Raw genomic sequence first — 17,366 nt, 5'->3', positions numbered from 1 at the left:
ACTGGGCTCACTGGATGTCACTCTGCCTTCTCAGGGTCTCTCATACACTTTGTTTGTGACAGGGCTAGCCTTCAACTCCTGACGGTCTAGCTTCCACTCTCCAAGGGCTAGGACCAAAGGCGTGTGACATCACCAAGTGACATCACTCTTAACACTTGCCTTTTCAGGTGAACATTTCTGCCAGGAGTGGTGGTACATACTTACAATCTTAGTGCTCCAGACGGGAAGGCAGGAGGATCAGGGGTTCAAGGCTAACTTCTGCTAGATAATGAGTTTGAAACCAATCTGGGCTACAGGAGACCCCCATCTCAAAACCAAATAATAACAACACGAAACATTTCCCATGTCCCTTGTCTGAGTTTTGTTCTGTCTTTCTACAAGCCAGAGTCTCAATGCTGGTGTCCATGGGCTCGATCTCAGCACTTCTGGGGCTTGGGCAGGGCTGTCTATCAACTTAAGAAAGTGATTGAGAGAGTTGGGCATGGCGACGCACGTCTTTAATCCCAGCACTCGGGAGGCTAGCCGGGTCTATGTAGTGCGTTCCAGGAAAGGCAGCCGGAACTATATAAAAGAGAGACTCTGTCTCTAAAAAGTAAACAAACAAGTTATCGGAGTCTGCTAAACATGGCTCAACTTCCAACAGGGCCAGAGAGGCCGATTTGAAGGAGGCTTGGGGAAGATGTCTTTTACCCAAAAAGGTAGAGCAGAAGGCCAGGGCTGAGAGCAGATGTTGACTCACCCGCCCTCCAGAGCCTGTTTCCTCTGTTTGCAGGTCCTTGAATGGTGCCACTGACATCCAGGAATTCCCAGACCTCAAAGGCACCAGCAGCCTGGAGATCCTGTGAGTGGACCCCCTCCACCCTCCACTGGTGCCTTCCACCTCCCTTCACCCGGAAGGCTGCCCAGGCCACATGCTCCTCCGGCTACCCCTCCTCTCTCTGCCTCTGCGACTGGCTCAGCCCCAGGGCCTTGGCCATCTCCAGATGTGGTGTTGCCTCCAGGCAAGGCAGGGGCAGCAGGATGTGGGGAGGAGGCTGGCGTTCCTCTGTTGTGCTGAGATTTGTCAGGTCTGGCTTCAGAGCTCCTCATCCCCAGCCATGGTGCATGAGGACCCATTTCCTGTGAGTTTGAGGGGCTTGGGTCCAGCAAAGCCTCTCTTGGTGTACGCATGCTACTCTGGATCCTGGGATGAGTATATAATAGGCCCTCAAAATACTGGGCATGCATGGATAAGAGCGCAGTATGTCCTCAAAGCGTATTAAGCGAGTGGAATTGGAGCAAGCAGGCACCCCCGTGTTAGCAAGTCAGCCCCTGCCCACACCACAGGCCCATTCATGGCTCTGCTCGGACTTCTCTGTGTTCCCATTGTCTTCTTCCTAGCTCAGTGGCGTGCGGAAATTTTTCCATGGAGTTAATAATGGTTTCCCAAGGACGACCTTGGCCTTGGAGTCTTTCTAGGGCTACTCTGTGCCTAATCCAGGCCCATTCTCCAGTCTGCCCTCACAACCTCTGCGCACCCCAGCCTTGGGCCCGGCCAGAGGGAGAAGAGCATGTACTGTGTTCCCATGGTCCCACTGGAGCTGTTTCCTAGCTACTCACTGCCAGGGCTGTCCCTCCCCTTTAAGGCCCCAGGAGCCGGGAAGACTTAGTCTCTAAGGCCCAGTGTTGCCGGGACCGTTATGAAAGGTGGGATGTGTGTGGGCTGAAGGCGTATGAGTAGGTTTGGATCTGTGTGGATCATCGGGCAAGCAGAGCCTGCGGATCGGGACCCCATGTCTCTCTACTTCGCACCCCAGCTTCCAAAGGCCAGGGGAACTTATCACTCAGATGAGAGAGCAGACTACTTCCTGTTCCCATATCCCCCACCCCCTGCCCTGTTTATCCCAGGGCTTCTCTTTTGCCAGCTCTGTCCTCCCACGGACAGTATCGGGTCCGGTGCTCGAGACGGGTGGCTGGGAAAGGCAGGGCTCTGGGCCTGATGCCAGCTCTATCTCCCTGCAGGACCCTGACCCGAGCAGGCATCCGGCTGCTCCCACCGGGAATGTGCCAACAGCTGCCCAGGCTCCGAATCCTGTGAGTGTGGCTCATGCGCATTCTACAGTCCTGGCATTGTACCCCTGGCCCCGTGTCCCCGCGAAAGCCTCTTCTGCTTCTGTCTAACTCCGTCACATGTCTTTCTGGAGAGTGGTCAACACAGAGTCCTGCTGAGCTCAGGATTGGTACATTGATATCTGGGGATGTGGGCTCTACCCCCATTGTCTATTAACTGGCAGTGTGTCTTTGGGCAGGTTCTATGCTGAGGTCCTAGGCCTCATATCCCCTGCCTAAAAGGAAGGGTTGGGCCAGATGTTCCTGAGGGCTCGAAGCTCTTTTCTCGCCTGCCAGCTCCATAAATGGTGATCAGAAGCACAATTTCCATGGGGTACTGCTTCCATGGGTGGCGCTGGCCATCTTGATCGGGGACACCCATGCTCCCTGCTGACTGTTTTAGCACCCCGTGCCCCGATTTTGGCCTCTCTCCTCTTCTCCATGCCGCTCATTTTGTCCTCTGTTTCCCCCCCCCCCAGGATGTTCCAAGGGTTCTGCAGGATTTACCTGTTGCTAAGGCAGCCCTGCTTAAAAAAAAAAAAAAAAAAAGCCAAGTTGGTTCTATCTGGCTCAGTAAGGGGGCAGGGCTTAGCAGGGAGGAGGGTAACGAAATCTAATGGTGGAGATTGGTACTGTCATACTGTGTCCCTCATGGTCCTCATGACCATCAAGTGCATGACAGAAAGGCATAGCCCTGCCCACAGAAGATTCTCCCTGCTCCTGTCCCCGACCTTCCCAGCTGCTCCCCGCTGAGCCGGGTTCTGTCTCTTCTGCAGGGAGCTGTCTCATAATCAGATTGAAGCGCTGCCCAGCCTGCACAGGTGTCAGAAGTTGGAGGAAATGTAAGTGTGGGTCTGCTAGGGGGAAAGCCATGCAAGGGAGGCTCTGGGCGGGTCTGTGGGGAGGGGACCCAAGGACTACAGCGTGCTCTAACGCCTCTTTCTTTTCGGTTTGTTGGACCCAGACGTGGGCCTGGGAGCTCAGTAAGGCCTGGGAGCTCAGTAAGGCCTGGGCACATACTGTAGGACTCACAGCAGATGATATTGCTAGGAATGGGTGCCCAAAGGAGTCTCAGGATGGCTTCTGAAATAACAGCAGCACCCAAACGCAGTTGTAGTCAGAGCCAGGGGCGGGCGGGCCCACCAAGCTGCTCTGTGTGAGACACAAGAAGTCTTCAGAGGAACTAGAAGAACCCTGGTTTTTGGAGCGTGTGCTATCCTGTTCCACAGCCCATCAACATTTACACGTATACGTGTGCTCACGGGCACATAGATAATACGTGGCAATGTATAAATGTCGCTTTAAAATTTTCCCTGAGTCCCATTTGCCCACCTCCAATTTCTATAAACAACTGTGGTCTCTTGAGTTCCTCATAGCTGCCCCTGACTCTAGGCACGGCAGATGCTTCATGGGGTGGTGTCAGGGCAGACGTATCTGGGTCTGTCCTTCTGCCTGTCCACTGCCTGGGTGGCAATGTCTTCAACATTGCTGGAGTCCAGGGTCGATCTCCTATTCAGACCATCAGTCTACTGAACCCTGCTCTCCACTCAGTGTAGTCAGTTGGGCATGCTCTGTGGCTAGGCTAGGGTCTGGAGGGCCCATGGCGGTGGGGGGAAGTGGGGAGCACCTCAGCTGGGCTGGGTGCCAGGCCCGGTGGGAACCCTGGAAGCTGACTCCCTTTAGGGCCACAGGGATGGTTTTTGTGGCTTTGTCTCCTGACCCACTTACCCAAGGCAACCGGATCTCCTTGTGCTCCCTCTAATTCTGGTGACTTCCGCGGGCCGGGCCTTTTTTCCCGTGCCAGAAGTGGGGGCTCTCCTTTCTTCCTTCCAGTGCTTAGGGGGCATGGAGCAGAGCCAGAGTCTGGGCCTGCAGGCTCATCTAGTCTCTCTTGCTGCCCTAGTGGCCTCCAGCACAACCGGATCTGGGAAATTGGTGCTGACACCTTCAGCCGGCTGAGCTCCTTACAAGCTCTGTGAGTACCTGTGGCAACCAGGGGTGCGTTCTGGAGGACCCCATGTCCCCTCCAAGCTCATTCCCATAGCGCGTATCCAGTTTAAGCACTCATGACATGTGTGCATATTTCTTCTCCACAGCCCCATCACACACACACACACACACACACACACACACACACACACACACACACACACACGAGACGAGAGAGAGAGAGAGACAGACAGACTTTCCAATCCAGACAGTTGGTCAGACCCCTTCTCCCGCCACTACCCAGGCATTTCTGAGACTCTAGAGCCAAGATATGATGGCCCCATTGCAGTTGCTACAGCCAGGTTGGGAACTAGGCAGTAGTAGGAACCTTCCTCAAAAGGCCAAGGCCACTGCCACTTCGGATGGAAAGTATGTGAGAGCGAGTCCAAGATAGGCCCACGTGTTTACACCCTCTCCTACCTCACGCTTCTGCTCACAGAGACCTGAGCTGGAACGCCATCCGGGCCATCCACCCTGAGGCCTTCTCAGCCCTGCACTCCTTGGTTAAGCTGTAAGTACACCTTGAACTCTCTTCCAGGATGCTGGGGACCGATCAGGACTGTGAGCTGGTTGGTGGCACAGGAGGGCCACCACTGAGCAGGGACTTGTATAAACATTTCATCACACATCACAGGGAGGCCTGGGCAGCCTAATCAATCATTCTCACAGTGCGTTTGACACATGGTGAGGCCTGGTAAACAGAGAGCCTGCTGCCTGCAAACACCGGTCCTCACCATGCCTCCTCCCTCATCTCTTCCCTGGCCTCTGCATCCTCCACGTGCGCCAACAGAGAGAACATACGTGCCTGAACTTCCCAGTTCAAGAGGATGGCAGATGACAGGCGACTCGGGGGTCTCCGAGAGCTGCAAGGCAGTAGGGATTCATTAAGTTACCCGGGATTCAAACAGAAAGTATGACGGTCTGGTGCATGGTCATTGTGCCAGGCTGAAAGGGGCCTCTGAACTGGTTGCCACACACCGTGGAGCACGTTATTAACTATGCAAGGGTTCCACCCGAGGGGGAGCTTGCCTCCCACCTGACTGCTTGCCTGCCAAAGGCATTCCCACCCACACAGGGCCCCTTTCTGACTAACATAGACTCCCCGAGATTAGCTCCAGCTCTAGCCTTGGATATTGCCACTGACACTTCACTGCTGACATCTCCAACTTCTAGGAGGAGTAGCCCGCTTAAGGACTTGCCCATGACTCCCATGTGGCATGGGGTCCCCCTCCCTAGTCCGTGTGGCTCTCTGGGCCTCGTAAAAGTCTCACCGCCATCTTCCCTCTACTATACTCCGGCCGGGTAGGTGGGGCAGATATTTTTACTCTTTGCACGGTGAGGGCCTTGGAACTTGGACAGATTCGTGACTCCCTTTGGTTACGCGGTGAGCTGGCGACAGTGCCTGGTTTCCTGCCTGCCAGTCCAGGGCTGTTTCCACGACGCACAGTCTGTGGTCCGAGTGTTTGCATTGGACTCCCGGCTTAGTCTAATGATGTCTCCAGGGGAGGTCTGTGTATGTCCTCACCTCTGGCTACCAGGCAGGTTCTGCAGGGCAGAATGGATGATCCAATGCCCGCTGAGGGCTGGATGACTAGCTCTGCCCCACTCTGCCTGGCCCTGGCCTATTCCATCATTAGAGAAGTGAGGGGCATGCATGGGACACGGGCAGAGAGAGCAGAGAGGTCTCCCAGGAGGCTGAGCAAGAGTTCCTGGATGGGACGCAGACACACCAACTACGGGGCTGTTACCGATAGACTGGGACAGCTTGACATTAAGTTAGACGTGCCCCTGATACTTAGCAGTCACCAAGGTTTGTTGAATGAATGATGGCCGAGTTAATAGAGGATGCCTTTAGAGCCTTCGTAAGCACCCTGACCCCAGGCACGCACCTGCCTCCCCTGTACTTATCTTCCTCCGTCCTTTGCCCCTCCCCTCTTGCTTTCGTCCCAGGCACGCTGGCCACGCCCTCCACAAAGCCCTGCCCCCTCAGCAGCCCCACTGACTGCCAGTAACCCTGACCATCCACTGTCCTAGGGACCTCACCAACAACCAGCTGACCACACTGCCCCTGGCCGGGCTTGGCGGCCTGATGCACCTGAAGCTCAAAGGGAACTTGGCCCTGTCTCAGGCCTTCTCCAAGGACAGTTTCCCAAAACTGAGGTGAGAGCTTGGCTTGCCCTGTGCCTGAGGAGGTGCGTCCCAGATGCCTTGAAGTCAGATCTCACCCTGACAATAGCCTGGTAGCTTAGAGTTTGACTCTGCCCTCCTTATCCCCTCTCCCTATCCCAACCACTGATTTAAGGGCACAGGGACCTGTGGGGAAAGGAATAAGCTGATATAGAGGCCCCTGCGGCTGCCTTATTCTTCTCTGCACAGCCAGGCTGCCCCATCCTTACTTAGGCATCATCTGAGGCACAGAATCGGGGCAGAGCCCAGGGCACTGGTGAATGGAAAACAAGCTATACAGCCAGTCCCTGGTGCTAATGACATCCAGGCTTCCTTCAATGCCGTGCAGCCTGTGTGGCCCAAGCTTTGTCTGCTGCAAGCTAACAAGATGCCCAAGGCGTCTGTCCTCACCCTCAGAGGGCACAAAAGCCAGGAGCTGGGAAGGGGACAGGGTGTTGGTTTCACAGAAGACAAGGATAAAAAGTCACTGGGGAAATCTTTGCTTTAAAAAAAAAAATTTTTTTTAAAGTGAGAGAGGCTGGAGAGATGGCTCAGTGGTTAAGAGCTCTTACTGTTTAGTTATGAGGATGGGAGTTCAGATCTTGGCACATATAAAATAAGCTGAGATCCCATACATGCTTGTAATCCCAGCTCTGAGGAGGGCAGAGACAGGGAGAACCCCTGTCCTTAAGGAAATAGGCAGACAGGATAGGGGAGGCCACGTCTGCATGCCACTCGGCACACACTGAAACATAACGAAAGCAAGGTAGCCGTTGTGCATGGCCATGTATAGCTGGGTAGTAGAAGGAAGAAGGTGAGCAGTTCAAGGTCGTCCTTGGCTACAGGTAGAGTTTGAGGCCAGGAAACCAAAGGACGGAAGGATGGGAAGGGAGGGGAAAGGAAGGAAAGACAGAAAGCAGGGAAGGGGAAAAGAAAAAGAATGCTCGCCCCTCCTCCCCAGCACTTGGAATCAAACCCAGGCAAGTGTTCCATTGCTGAGTCAAATCCCAGCCCCTGCCTTACTATTGCCTTCTTAAATATAGACAAGAGTTTCTGCCAAGGCGGAGCAGAGTACTCCGAACACTGTGTGACCCGGGGGAAATGCCCCCAGCTCTGAGCCTGCTGAGCTTGACTTCTAATCAATAGGCAGTTCAGATGAGGGACCAGAAGACGAGAAGACTACAATCTCTCCAGAGGCCTTTGGGGTCAGGAATCAGGCTTTAAGACTCATCTAAAGAAAGGTCCAGAGCAGTGGTTCTCACCCTGTGGGTCCTCTATCCCAAAGGGGACAAACAACCCTGTCACAGGGGTCACCTAAAACCACTGGGAAATGCAGATATCTACGTCATGATCGTAACAGTAGCGACATTACAGTCATGAAGTAGCAACGAAAATAATCTCATGATTGAGGGTCACCACAACGTGAGGGGTTACCTTAAAGGGTCACAGCATTAGGAAGGTGTGAGGGTTAGACCCCAAACCCTCAAAGTCAGCCTCTTCTCCACCCTAGGATCCTGGAGGTACCATATGCCTACCAGTGCTGTGCCTATGGAATCTGTGCCGGCTTCCTGAAGACCTCTGGGCAGTGGCAGGCTGAGGACTCTCGCCTGGAGGAAGAAGACACACCCAAGAGGCCCCTGGGTCTCCTCGCTGGACAAGCTGAGAACCACTGTGAGTAGCCGGGGACCCTGGGATGAGGAAGTGTTAGTAGGGATGTGTGTGACCTGGAAGGAACCGTTTGCACGCTCAAGAATGCTGGATGGAAAAAGACCATAAGGAAGGGAGCTGGGATGTCAACACCTTCCTGATCTTTGCAGTCCCCTCGTGCGTGCGCCGCCTCTCTTTGTCCCCCTGCGTGGCTCATTCGCTCCATCTTAGTGGCTGCCTCCTTGTAGCGTACGGGCCTTCACCCTTTGGGTGTTCTCTGAGAAGATGATTGATTGGTATACCAAGTGAGTCAAACAGAATAGGATTATATTAATTGAATTAAACCTGTTTCCAATGGGGAGAGAAAAAAAACAAAAAAAACAAAACAAAAACAAAACAAAAAACAAACAAACACCTTATACTATGTCCTGGAACTAAATGGAACATTTCAGGGATTATTGCTCCCAAGGCTGGATGCCCTTTGCTTCTATTCTTCCTATGAGCTCAAACGTGAAATTGAGCGGCCACTGAGAACATAGCCCTGCAGAGCGCATAGGTTGTCTTGGGGCAGCTATGTCTATTTCTGGAAGAATTGGGGTGAAGGGAAAGTTGGGGGTAGGCAGCCAGGGGGTTCTGAGGGGTTATGCATAAAGGACATCTTAGGAAAAGGAGAGGTAAAGTGCTTTCCTCATCTCCAGGCCCTGTTAGGGTAGAGAAAGGAGTACTGCCTGTTGGATTTCATTTTCCATCTTAAACTTCCCCACTCTCTCAGAGAAGCTGAACAGAAAAAAAACAAAAAACAAAACAAAACCTTAAATCTGGAGCTCGTCTGCAACGCGGGACTCCAGAGGTGCATGCGGGAAGATCAGATGTCAAGGCCATTGTCATCTACTGAGTCAGTTCAAGGCCAGTCTGGGCTACACGAGACTCATTTACAGCACCTCATGCTGGCCTGATGGTGTAGAGAGAACTCGGTCCAAACCCAACCACGCCATGTACCACTGGGGTTGCCTTCAGCATGCTTTAACCTGAGTTGTGTAGTTGTCGTTGTTGTTTTCCTTTTCTTTTTTTCCCTCTTCTCCGCCTCACCACCCAGCTCCCAAGTAAACACAGAGACTTATTCTCACTTATGAATGCCCAGCCTTAGCTTGGCTTGCTTTTAGCCAGCTTCTCTAAGTTATCTCGTTTCTCTTCGATTATGTTTTGTCTCTGGGCGTTTTTTAATCTTTCTTAATCTTTAATCTTCCTCCGTGGGCTGGCTGTGTGGTTGGGTGGCTGGCCCCTCCTCCCCTTTTTCTCTCTCTTCCCTTTTCTTCTCAAGCCTAGACTCCTATTTATCCTCTCTGCTTGCCAGCCCTACATATTTCTCTCCCCTGCCTAGCTGTTGGCTACTCAGCTCTTTATTAGACTAATCAGGTGTTTTAGACGGGCAAGGCAACACAGCTTTACGTAGCAAAACAAAAGCAACATAAAAGGATGCGACACATTTTTGCGTCATCAAGCAGATATTCTGCAGCATAAACAAATGTAACATATCTTAAACTAGTATTCTACAACAGAGTTTAATTTCTATACCTTTCAGAGAGAGAGAGGGAGAGGGAAGATATATACCTCTCAATGGCTGTGAGGGAGGACTGGAGGGTTCCACACAAGACAAAGTGCATTTGTCAATACTGCCTTGAGAGTCAGGGACACTTAGGTGGGGATAGTGTCATTGTATAATCTAGAACACAGCTTATGGAAGTCAAATACCATACTGTCTGAGAACTTCCCTCCCAGTGGATGGAGACAGGAGAGAAGCATCCCTCAAAGAGGATATAGGCTCCCTGGAGGAGGAGCATCGAAACTAGCTGGGCCAGCAGAGGGCTGTCCCCCAGGGGCAGTCCCAGATGTCTGCTGCATACGGCTTGGGGGAGTCAAAGGGGGCTGGAAAGAGCAAAGGAAATTTTCCTTCCACAAGGTGAAACTTTCCGCTGGGCTTAGGTCTTGGAGAACCACAGGCCCGTTGGGTTAGTGGGCTGCCGGCCGGCCGCTTGTAACAGGAGCTAGGGCAGGGCCCCCCACTTCCTGTGAAAGCAAAGGGGCAGAGAGAAAGCCAGGAGCTGCTTTCCAGCCAGATTCGATTTCCTCTTCATTTGAAGAATGGTTACTTAACACCTTGGCTGTGACTTTCCCAGCCTCAGACAGAGTCTGCAAGGGTTCGCTCCTTGTATTTCATTCATGCATCTTGATTTCAAAGACTTGCTGAAGTCCTTTCTGGAGCTCATGGGCAGGCGGGAAGGAAAGGTTGAGAAGGGAGGAAACGGACAGGACTGCGTGGGCACACCTTTGCCTTCCATCTGCCCCGAGGCTGCCCCGGCTAAAGGGAACTCCTAGCAGATGTTTACCTGCTAAGGGGGAGAAAGCATCTACACAGGAACCAGCCCACGTGAGCCAAAGATTGAGACAAGGACACAGCAATGTCATCTGTTTGCTCCTCTGTGATGGAGGAAGCTGACGAGACAATCGAAGCCCCAGATACCAGCCTTAGTCCAGAAGCCACTCTGGCGTGTGCGTGCATGCGTGTGTGCGTGCGTGCGTGTATGTGTGAGTGTGTGTGCGTGTGCATGTGTGTGAGTGTGTGTGCTTGTGAGCGTGTGTGCGTGCGTGTGAGTGTGTGTGCACGTGTGTGCGTGTGTAAGTGTGTGCACGCACGTGGGTGTGCGTGCGTGCGAGTGTGAGTGTGCGAGTGTGAGTGTGCGTGTGTGAGTGTGCATATGAGTGTGTGTGTGCATGTGTTTGAGTGTGTGTGTGAGTGTGTGTGCACGTGTGTGTGCGCACGTGTGTGAGTGTGCATGAGTGTGTGTATGTGTTTGAGTGTGTGTGTGTGCACGTGTGTGAGTGTGCATATGAGTGTGTGTGTAAGTGTGCACGTGTGTGTGTGCGTGTGAGTGTGTGTGCACGTGTGTGAGTGTGTGCACGTGTGTGAGTGTGCATATGAGTGTGTGTGTGCATGTGTTTGAGTGCGTGTGTGTGTGTGAGTGTGCATGTGTGTGTGTGTGTGTATGCATATGGCTCTGAGGGTCGAAAGTTGATGGTGCATGTCTTCCTCTATTACTTTCTACTTTATTTTCTATGTCAGGGTCCCCTACTGAGCCCAGAGCTCATGGCCAGAGAGATACAGGGTTCCTCTCGTCCCTGTATCCCATCTTCCCATCCCTGTCCCGCCATGCCTGGCTTCTGTGTGGCTGCTGAGGGTCTAAGTCAAGCCTTCGTGCTTGCTGTTGAGAAAGAGGTTTCACGTAGCCCAGACTTGCCTCAGATTTGCTTTGTAGATGAGGATGACCTTGGACCCTCCATCCACCTGCCTCCACCTACCAAATTCTGGGATCATAGGCATGCCCCACCATGCCCAGCACCAACATTCTTAATGCGTAGTTTTCATAACAGGACATGGAGTTGCAAAGACAGGCTGGCTGGAGGGAGAACTATGTAATCACTAGCCTCTCTTATTAGAGCAGCCACCAGCCACACTCTAAGCAGTACTCAGGGACTAAAGATGACTCGGCACAAGCAAATGAAGAATATCGGACAGTGAAATGTTCATTGTGGAGAACTAGAAATACACAAAACCCACAAGCAGAGAACGTGGAGCTACCCAAATACCAACACCCAAGAGTAGACATGGATGCACAGGACTGCTGGATGAGCAGCGCTGAGCAGTTAGGAGGGGGCATGTCAGCATAGACGGGTGCAAGTTAAGACAAAGGTGGGCTTTCCTGACAGACACTGAGACTCTAGCCATGTTCTGTTTCCCCTTCTCAGATGACCTAGACCTGGACGAGCTCCAGTTGGAGAGGGAGGACTCCAAGCCACAACCCAGTGTCCAATGCAGCCCTGTTCCAGGTGAGATGGGCGGCTGGGGAGGGCACAGACACCTGGATGAGCAGCCAGTTTAGTCCACGGCCATGTTGTAGATATTCTTTTTTCCCAGTGGGGTGGGGGAGCCTCTTATAATCCTCGAGGAGAGGCGTTCTTTCCCTCGGGTGTCTACACAGGAGAAGCACGGGGTGGGGGTGGAGGGGAAGGGTCAAACAGCCATCACAATTCAGACAATCAGAGGTTATGTGTCTAGGAAAGACTTGCTCTCGTGGAAGAGAGAAGTGAGACAGAATCGTGGCTGTGGCTGCGGTGGCTGCGGTGGCTGCTTTTTGAACAAACATTCCCTAAACACACACCACAGGCTCACAGAGCTCGGTGGGCCTCTAAAAGAGCACCTTCTCCATCCCACAAAGAGTGGAAGCTCTCTTCATTAAAGTCTTCCAGGGTGGAAACACTCCAGCGTCTCTGAACAATTTCTAATGTCTATCTAACCCCAAGGAAGCCTCCTCTGACATTTAACCTAGAGACATTAGAGCCACGTTGTTCTCCTTCTAAGGAGAAGGGAGGGGCTCTTTTTCCTTGAGGACAGACAACCTAAGCTTTCTTTCTTTCTTTCTTTCTTTCTTTCTTTCTTTCTTTCTTTCTAAGAGTAAAGAGTCCCTTTCCTGTATATAAAATGCTAACAATTAAATTAATTAGCATTTAGCAAAACAATTGATGAAAGGCCTGGTGTGCACGCCTTTCATTCCAGCACTCAGAAGGCAGAGGAGGATAAACTCTGTGAGTTTAAGGCCACCCTGTTCCAGGACAGCCAGAGTTACATAGTGAGAACCTGTTTCAAAAAAACCAAAACCAAATAATAAAATAAAATGCCAACAGGCCATGCCAAAAGACAGCAGAGAGCTGCTTGGGCCAAGAACTGTTCAGAATAAACACAAAACGATGAACAGTTAGCTGTTTCTATTTCATTCCACCTCCGTTTTCCAGGTTTCCAGACTTTATTGGCTTAAGCCCCTTGCCCAGAAAGCTTTCTGTCCTGACCTTGCTCAACACCAACTCTCAGCACTTAGTGGCAATAGCGCTCCCCCTAGTGTCCGATGGGGACGAAAACTAGCGGCATAGTTTGCCAGAAAACACAGGCTTCACCGGCCTCAAGAATTGCATATAGGAAAGTCAGCAACCAGCAAGGGTGAGGTAAAGAGAAAACTCTGAAAAACAAGGTCCAACTTTAAAAATAGCTCACACGAGCAGTTAAGTGAATTACTGAACATCTTATGGTGGGGTATTTATTATATGCCACTGAAAGTACATTTTGAGGTAGTAAGGAAATATACAAAACCTAAAGAGAAAAAAAACTCAATGTATTTTAAGTAATAAATTAATACCTGGAAGAAAATATGCTAAAATAACGAGCCCTTTTTGAGAGGTGAGGTCATAAGCAGTTTTAATTTTTCCATGTTATGTTTTTCTAATTTCCTGCAATTACCATCTATTATTTCATAATCAGAAAAAAAGTTTTAAAAATAGCTCCCACAGAAATCTCTTAAATTCCCAAGCCACCTAGAAATACACTGAAAAACAAGTCTGAAGCCAAAGGAAGTGAAGAAATAATATGCCCAAAGTTATACAAGGTGACTTTGAGCATAGGCACTGGAGACAGACGGAAAAACGCCAGGGTCTAACCCACCTAATGTGGAGTCAAGTTGGAAAACTCCAGAAGTTCAAAGTATTTTTTTTTTCTTTGTTTCTAGTTAGGGCCTTGCTATAATCTCAGACTGGCCTCAAAGTCATTATCCTCCTGCCTCAGCTCCCTGAGTGCCGCATTACAGACGTGAACTACTTACCATACTTGGCAGATTTTTCTACATTTCCATTATGTACTTGGTCTCCAAATACTGATTGCCTGATGGGCCTGCACTGTGTTTAATGCAACGGAGAACTAGCCTATATCTACTCAGGACTTCTCGACCACAGAAACTCGAATGATTCTCTGGCCAGAGCCACTTACTCTGGACAGCTCCTCATCTGCCTTTGCCCTTCACTTCCGTGTACGCCAGTTAGTTCCTTCCGCCTCTCCAAATGTTGCTTCTTTGGAAAGACTGCTTTTCGTAGCATTTCCACAGGCCTGGGTTTCCGTCGTACCGTGCATCTACTTCTGTGTATTACCTTTGCAGGTTCTCTATAGTTCCTCCCCCTGATTCCAGGAGTTTCTGAGGAGGCCAAGTCTGCCTTTCTGAGCCCGAAACTCTCTAGTGTTAGTGTCCCTCGCTTTGGGAGTCGTCTGAGCTTACAGCCTGGCCGTGCGCGGGGCTTATGTGTGTCCCCCTCTCTCACAGGCCCCTTCAAGCCCTGCGAGCATCTCTTTGAGAGCTGGGGCATCCGCCTTGCGGTGTGGGCCATCGTGCTGCTCTCGGTACTCTGCAACGGGCTGGTGCTGCTGACGGTCTTCGCCGGCGGGCCGGGCCCGCTGTCCCCGGTCAAGCTGGTGGTGGGCGCGATCGCAGGCGCCAACGCCTTGACCGGCGTGTCGTGCGGTCTCCTGGCCTCGGTGGACGCCTTGACCTTCGGCCAGTTCGCCGAGTACGGCGCCCGCTGGGAGAGCGGGCTAGGCTGCCAGGCCACGGGCTTCCTGGCCGTGCTGGGGTCGGAGGCGTCGGTGCTGCTGCTCACGCTGGCCGCCGTGCAGTGCAGCGTGTCGGTGACCTGCGTCCGCGCCTACGGCAAGGCGCCGGCTGCGGGCAGCGTGCGCGCGGGCGCGCTCGGGTGCCTGGCGCTGGCCGGGCTGGCGGCCGCGCTGCCGCTGGCGTCGGTGGGCGAGTACGGCGCGTCCCCGCTCTGCCTGCCCTACGCCCCGCCCGAGGGCCGGCCGGATGCCCTGGGCTTCGCCGTGGCCCTGGTGATGGTCAACTCGCTCTGCTTCCTGGTGGTGGCCGGCGCCTACATCAAGCTCTACTGCGAGCTGCCGCGCGGCGACTTGGAGGCCGTGTGGGACTGCGCCATGGTGCGCCACGTGGCCTGGCTCATCTTTGCCGACGGCCTCCTCCACTGCCCCGTGGCCTTCCTGAGCTTCGCCTCCATGCTGGGCCTCTTCCCGGTCACGCCCGAGGCCGTCAAGTCCGTCCTCCTGGTGGTGCTGCCCCTGCCCGCCTGCCTCAACCCGCTGCTCTACCTGCTCTTCAACCCGCACTGCCGGGAGGACCTGCGGAGGCTCCGCCCGAGCCCGCGCTCCCCGGGGGCCCCGGCCTACGCTGCTGCTGCTGCTGCTGCTGCTGCTGCTGCAGCTGCTGCAGCCGCCGCGGAGCTGGACAAGAGCTCCTGCGACTCCACCCAGGCGCTGGTGGCCTTCTCGGACGTGGACCTGATCCTGGAAGCTGCCGAGGCCGGGCAGCCTCCTGGGCTAGAGAGCCGCGGCCTCCCCGCAGTGACCCTCGTCTCCCGCCAGCAGCCGGGGGCCACCGGGCTGGAGGGAAATCGCTTTGTAGAGCCCGATGGAAGCCAGTTTGGGAACCCACAGGCTCCCGTGGACGGAGATCTGCTGCTGAGGGCGGAGGGAACCGTGTTGGCAGGCCGAGGCTCCGCGGCTGCGGCGACTGGAGTCTTCTGGCCCTCTGGGTCCCTCTTTGCCTCTCACTTGTAAATGCCCTTCCTTGTTCATCCTCTCCTCTCTCAATGATGGCTGCTTATATATTATATATATCTATTAAAAAAAAAAAAGTACAACTAGAACTCCACAGCAGGATGGCCAACCACGCCTGGCTCGGATGTGCTCTTCCCATGGCTATGAGCAATGAGTGCTTCCAGGGCAGGACTTGTTTTGGCCTTGCCCCCTTCGGGCTCTTCCCTGTCGAATCCAAATATGTAAAACAGAGACCTGGAAACTTGCTTAGGAGAAAGGAGGAAAGTAAAAGACAGCTGGCAGAGAGTGTACAGGCGATCAGGGGGACAGGCACGGAAGACAACTACCAAACACGCGGGAGTAGCTCCCCTGTGACTCGTGACCTTTGCCATGCAAAAGTGCTTGGAAGCAAAAAAAAAAAAAAAAAAAAAAAAAAAAAAAAAAAACGCTTTGGAAAATGGTGCACAGTATGCCCCTTTCTTAAGAGTCATGGGGTCATGTTAGTGTCTAAAAGGTCCCGAGAATTGGGACCTTTTAACTTAATTCCTGCAGCGGTTAAACTTAATTACCTGATGGTAGGTTTCTGTTTGCTTTTTGTGAAATACTTATAAATATCTCACAGAACTTAGCATGGTTTTCTCCCAGGGGACTCATCTTCATACCATGGAGTGCTACCCGGTGACATCACAAGATGCCACCTCCTTGAAAGCCCCTCGGAAGCCATCCTGGGGTGAAGTATCAGAGGTGACTGGTGATTGGATCACTTAGCAGAGACATTCTGCTGCCCACCCTACCCCTTCTACCAGCCCAGAGACCTGGAGGAGCCTGCTTCCGCCCACGACGTGGGCAGGGAGGAAGAGACTCTTGTGTGCGTGCGCTCCCACGCCACACAACCTCAAGTACCAGTGACATTTCTGCCCCCAGCAAGACAGGATTCTCGGGTCCTGGCCAAGTGCACACTGGGAAGTCTATGGGTCTATGGGACTCCCTAACTCGATGTTACCTTTGTATGGTTTTACATTGTTTCCCTCCTGCCACAGCCTGGACCTCTCGTCTCATCCCAATCCTGTTTCTGGGAGTGGTAGGCAACCCAAGAAAAGGGATATTTGTATTGTGGGTATTTCATTTTAGGGAGTCTTGTAGCTATCTGGAACTCATGGGTGTCCCCGACAGGCCTCTTCCGTTATGACCTTCCTTACCTTATGCTTTCCCAAGCGCATTGAGGGATGACAGAGTGCCTCCCGCCCGATTGCAAACACAGAAATTCAATATCAGGGAAGAAGGTAGGAAGTGGGGGGGGATCCAAGGCTCAGTCAGAGGTGATAATTGCTCCTGGAAACCCCCAACATCATTTATATTGAGAAGACTGAGTCTGGATCCTGAGGCCGAGTGGCGCTCCATCCCGACCGACTGCCATCGTGCTCCTTAGCCGATCCTTCTCTCCAAGAACTCCACCTTTAAAACAAGCTGACAAGGTCCTTCTCTAAGTTTACTAGCCACCTTTCCATAGCTCAGCTTCTTCGCGGTCTCCCTCTGACCCCAGTGCCCAGTGACAGTTCTGGCATAGGTCAACAAGCTGGATAGGGGGACAAATGAGAGGCCACGCGTGGAACTTGAAGCATGTCTAAATCCCGATGGCTCGCTGAGTACACCCTGGCCTTCCAAAGACTCCAAAGCAGAAAAAGCGTTCTTCATCCCTTCTTTAGGTCCCGGGGCGGCTCCAGAGTAGGCATTCACTGAATGATGGCTCACTTATTTATCTGTTTCAGGGTGCCTGTCCTCTTTACTTCCCCAGCGCTGACCGAGAGCCCTTGGTGGGAAAAGGCCTTATGTTGTTTTCCCGAGACTTGGTCGTTCTCTGAGATTATGACAAAACCGCTATTATTTCTGGGAGCCTTGACTTCTCGAAAGTCACCCTAGATTATGGGATCGTTGGTCCCTTTGGAGTTAAGGAACCAGCCGCGTGTGGGTGGTCGGGAAATACAGGAGTTGTGGGTAA

General features: G+C 52.7%; 1 protein-coding gene across 1 annotated transcript in view; it reads left to right on the top strand.

Annotated features, from left to right (window-relative positions):
- The window catches only part of Lgr6 (leucine rich repeat containing G protein-coupled receptor 6), a 109,578-nt gene extending 94,157 nt beyond the window's left edge, over positions 1-15,421 (top strand). The window contains exons 10-18 of the mRNA XM_051204065.1: positions 773-841; positions 2,002-2,073; positions 2,865-2,930; positions 3,992-4,063; positions 4,517-4,588; positions 6,112-6,237; positions 7,754-7,914; positions 11,695-11,775; positions 14,088-15,421. Coding sequence (XP_051060022.1) covers positions 773-841; positions 2,002-2,073; positions 2,865-2,930; positions 3,992-4,063; positions 4,517-4,588; positions 6,112-6,237; positions 7,754-7,914; positions 11,695-11,775; positions 14,088-15,388 — 2,020 coding nt within the window. The 3' untranslated portion in view covers positions 15,389-15,421. The remainder of the gene's footprint in view (positions 1-772; positions 842-2,001; positions 2,074-2,864; positions 2,931-3,991; positions 4,064-4,516; positions 4,589-6,111; positions 6,238-7,753; positions 7,915-11,694; positions 11,776-14,087) is intronic.
- The last annotated feature ends 1,945 nt before the right edge of the window (positions 15,422-17,366 follow it).

Source organism: Phodopus roborovskii, unplaced genomic scaffold, assembly GCF_943737965.1.
Source record: "Phodopus roborovskii unplaced genomic scaffold, PHOROB, whole genome shotgun sequence".
Taxonomy (NCBI): domain Eukaryota; kingdom Metazoa; phylum Chordata; class Mammalia; order Rodentia; family Cricetidae; genus Phodopus; species Phodopus roborovskii.
Note: the sequence above shows the minus strand (reverse complement) of the source record. Positions and strands in the feature narration are given on the sequence as shown.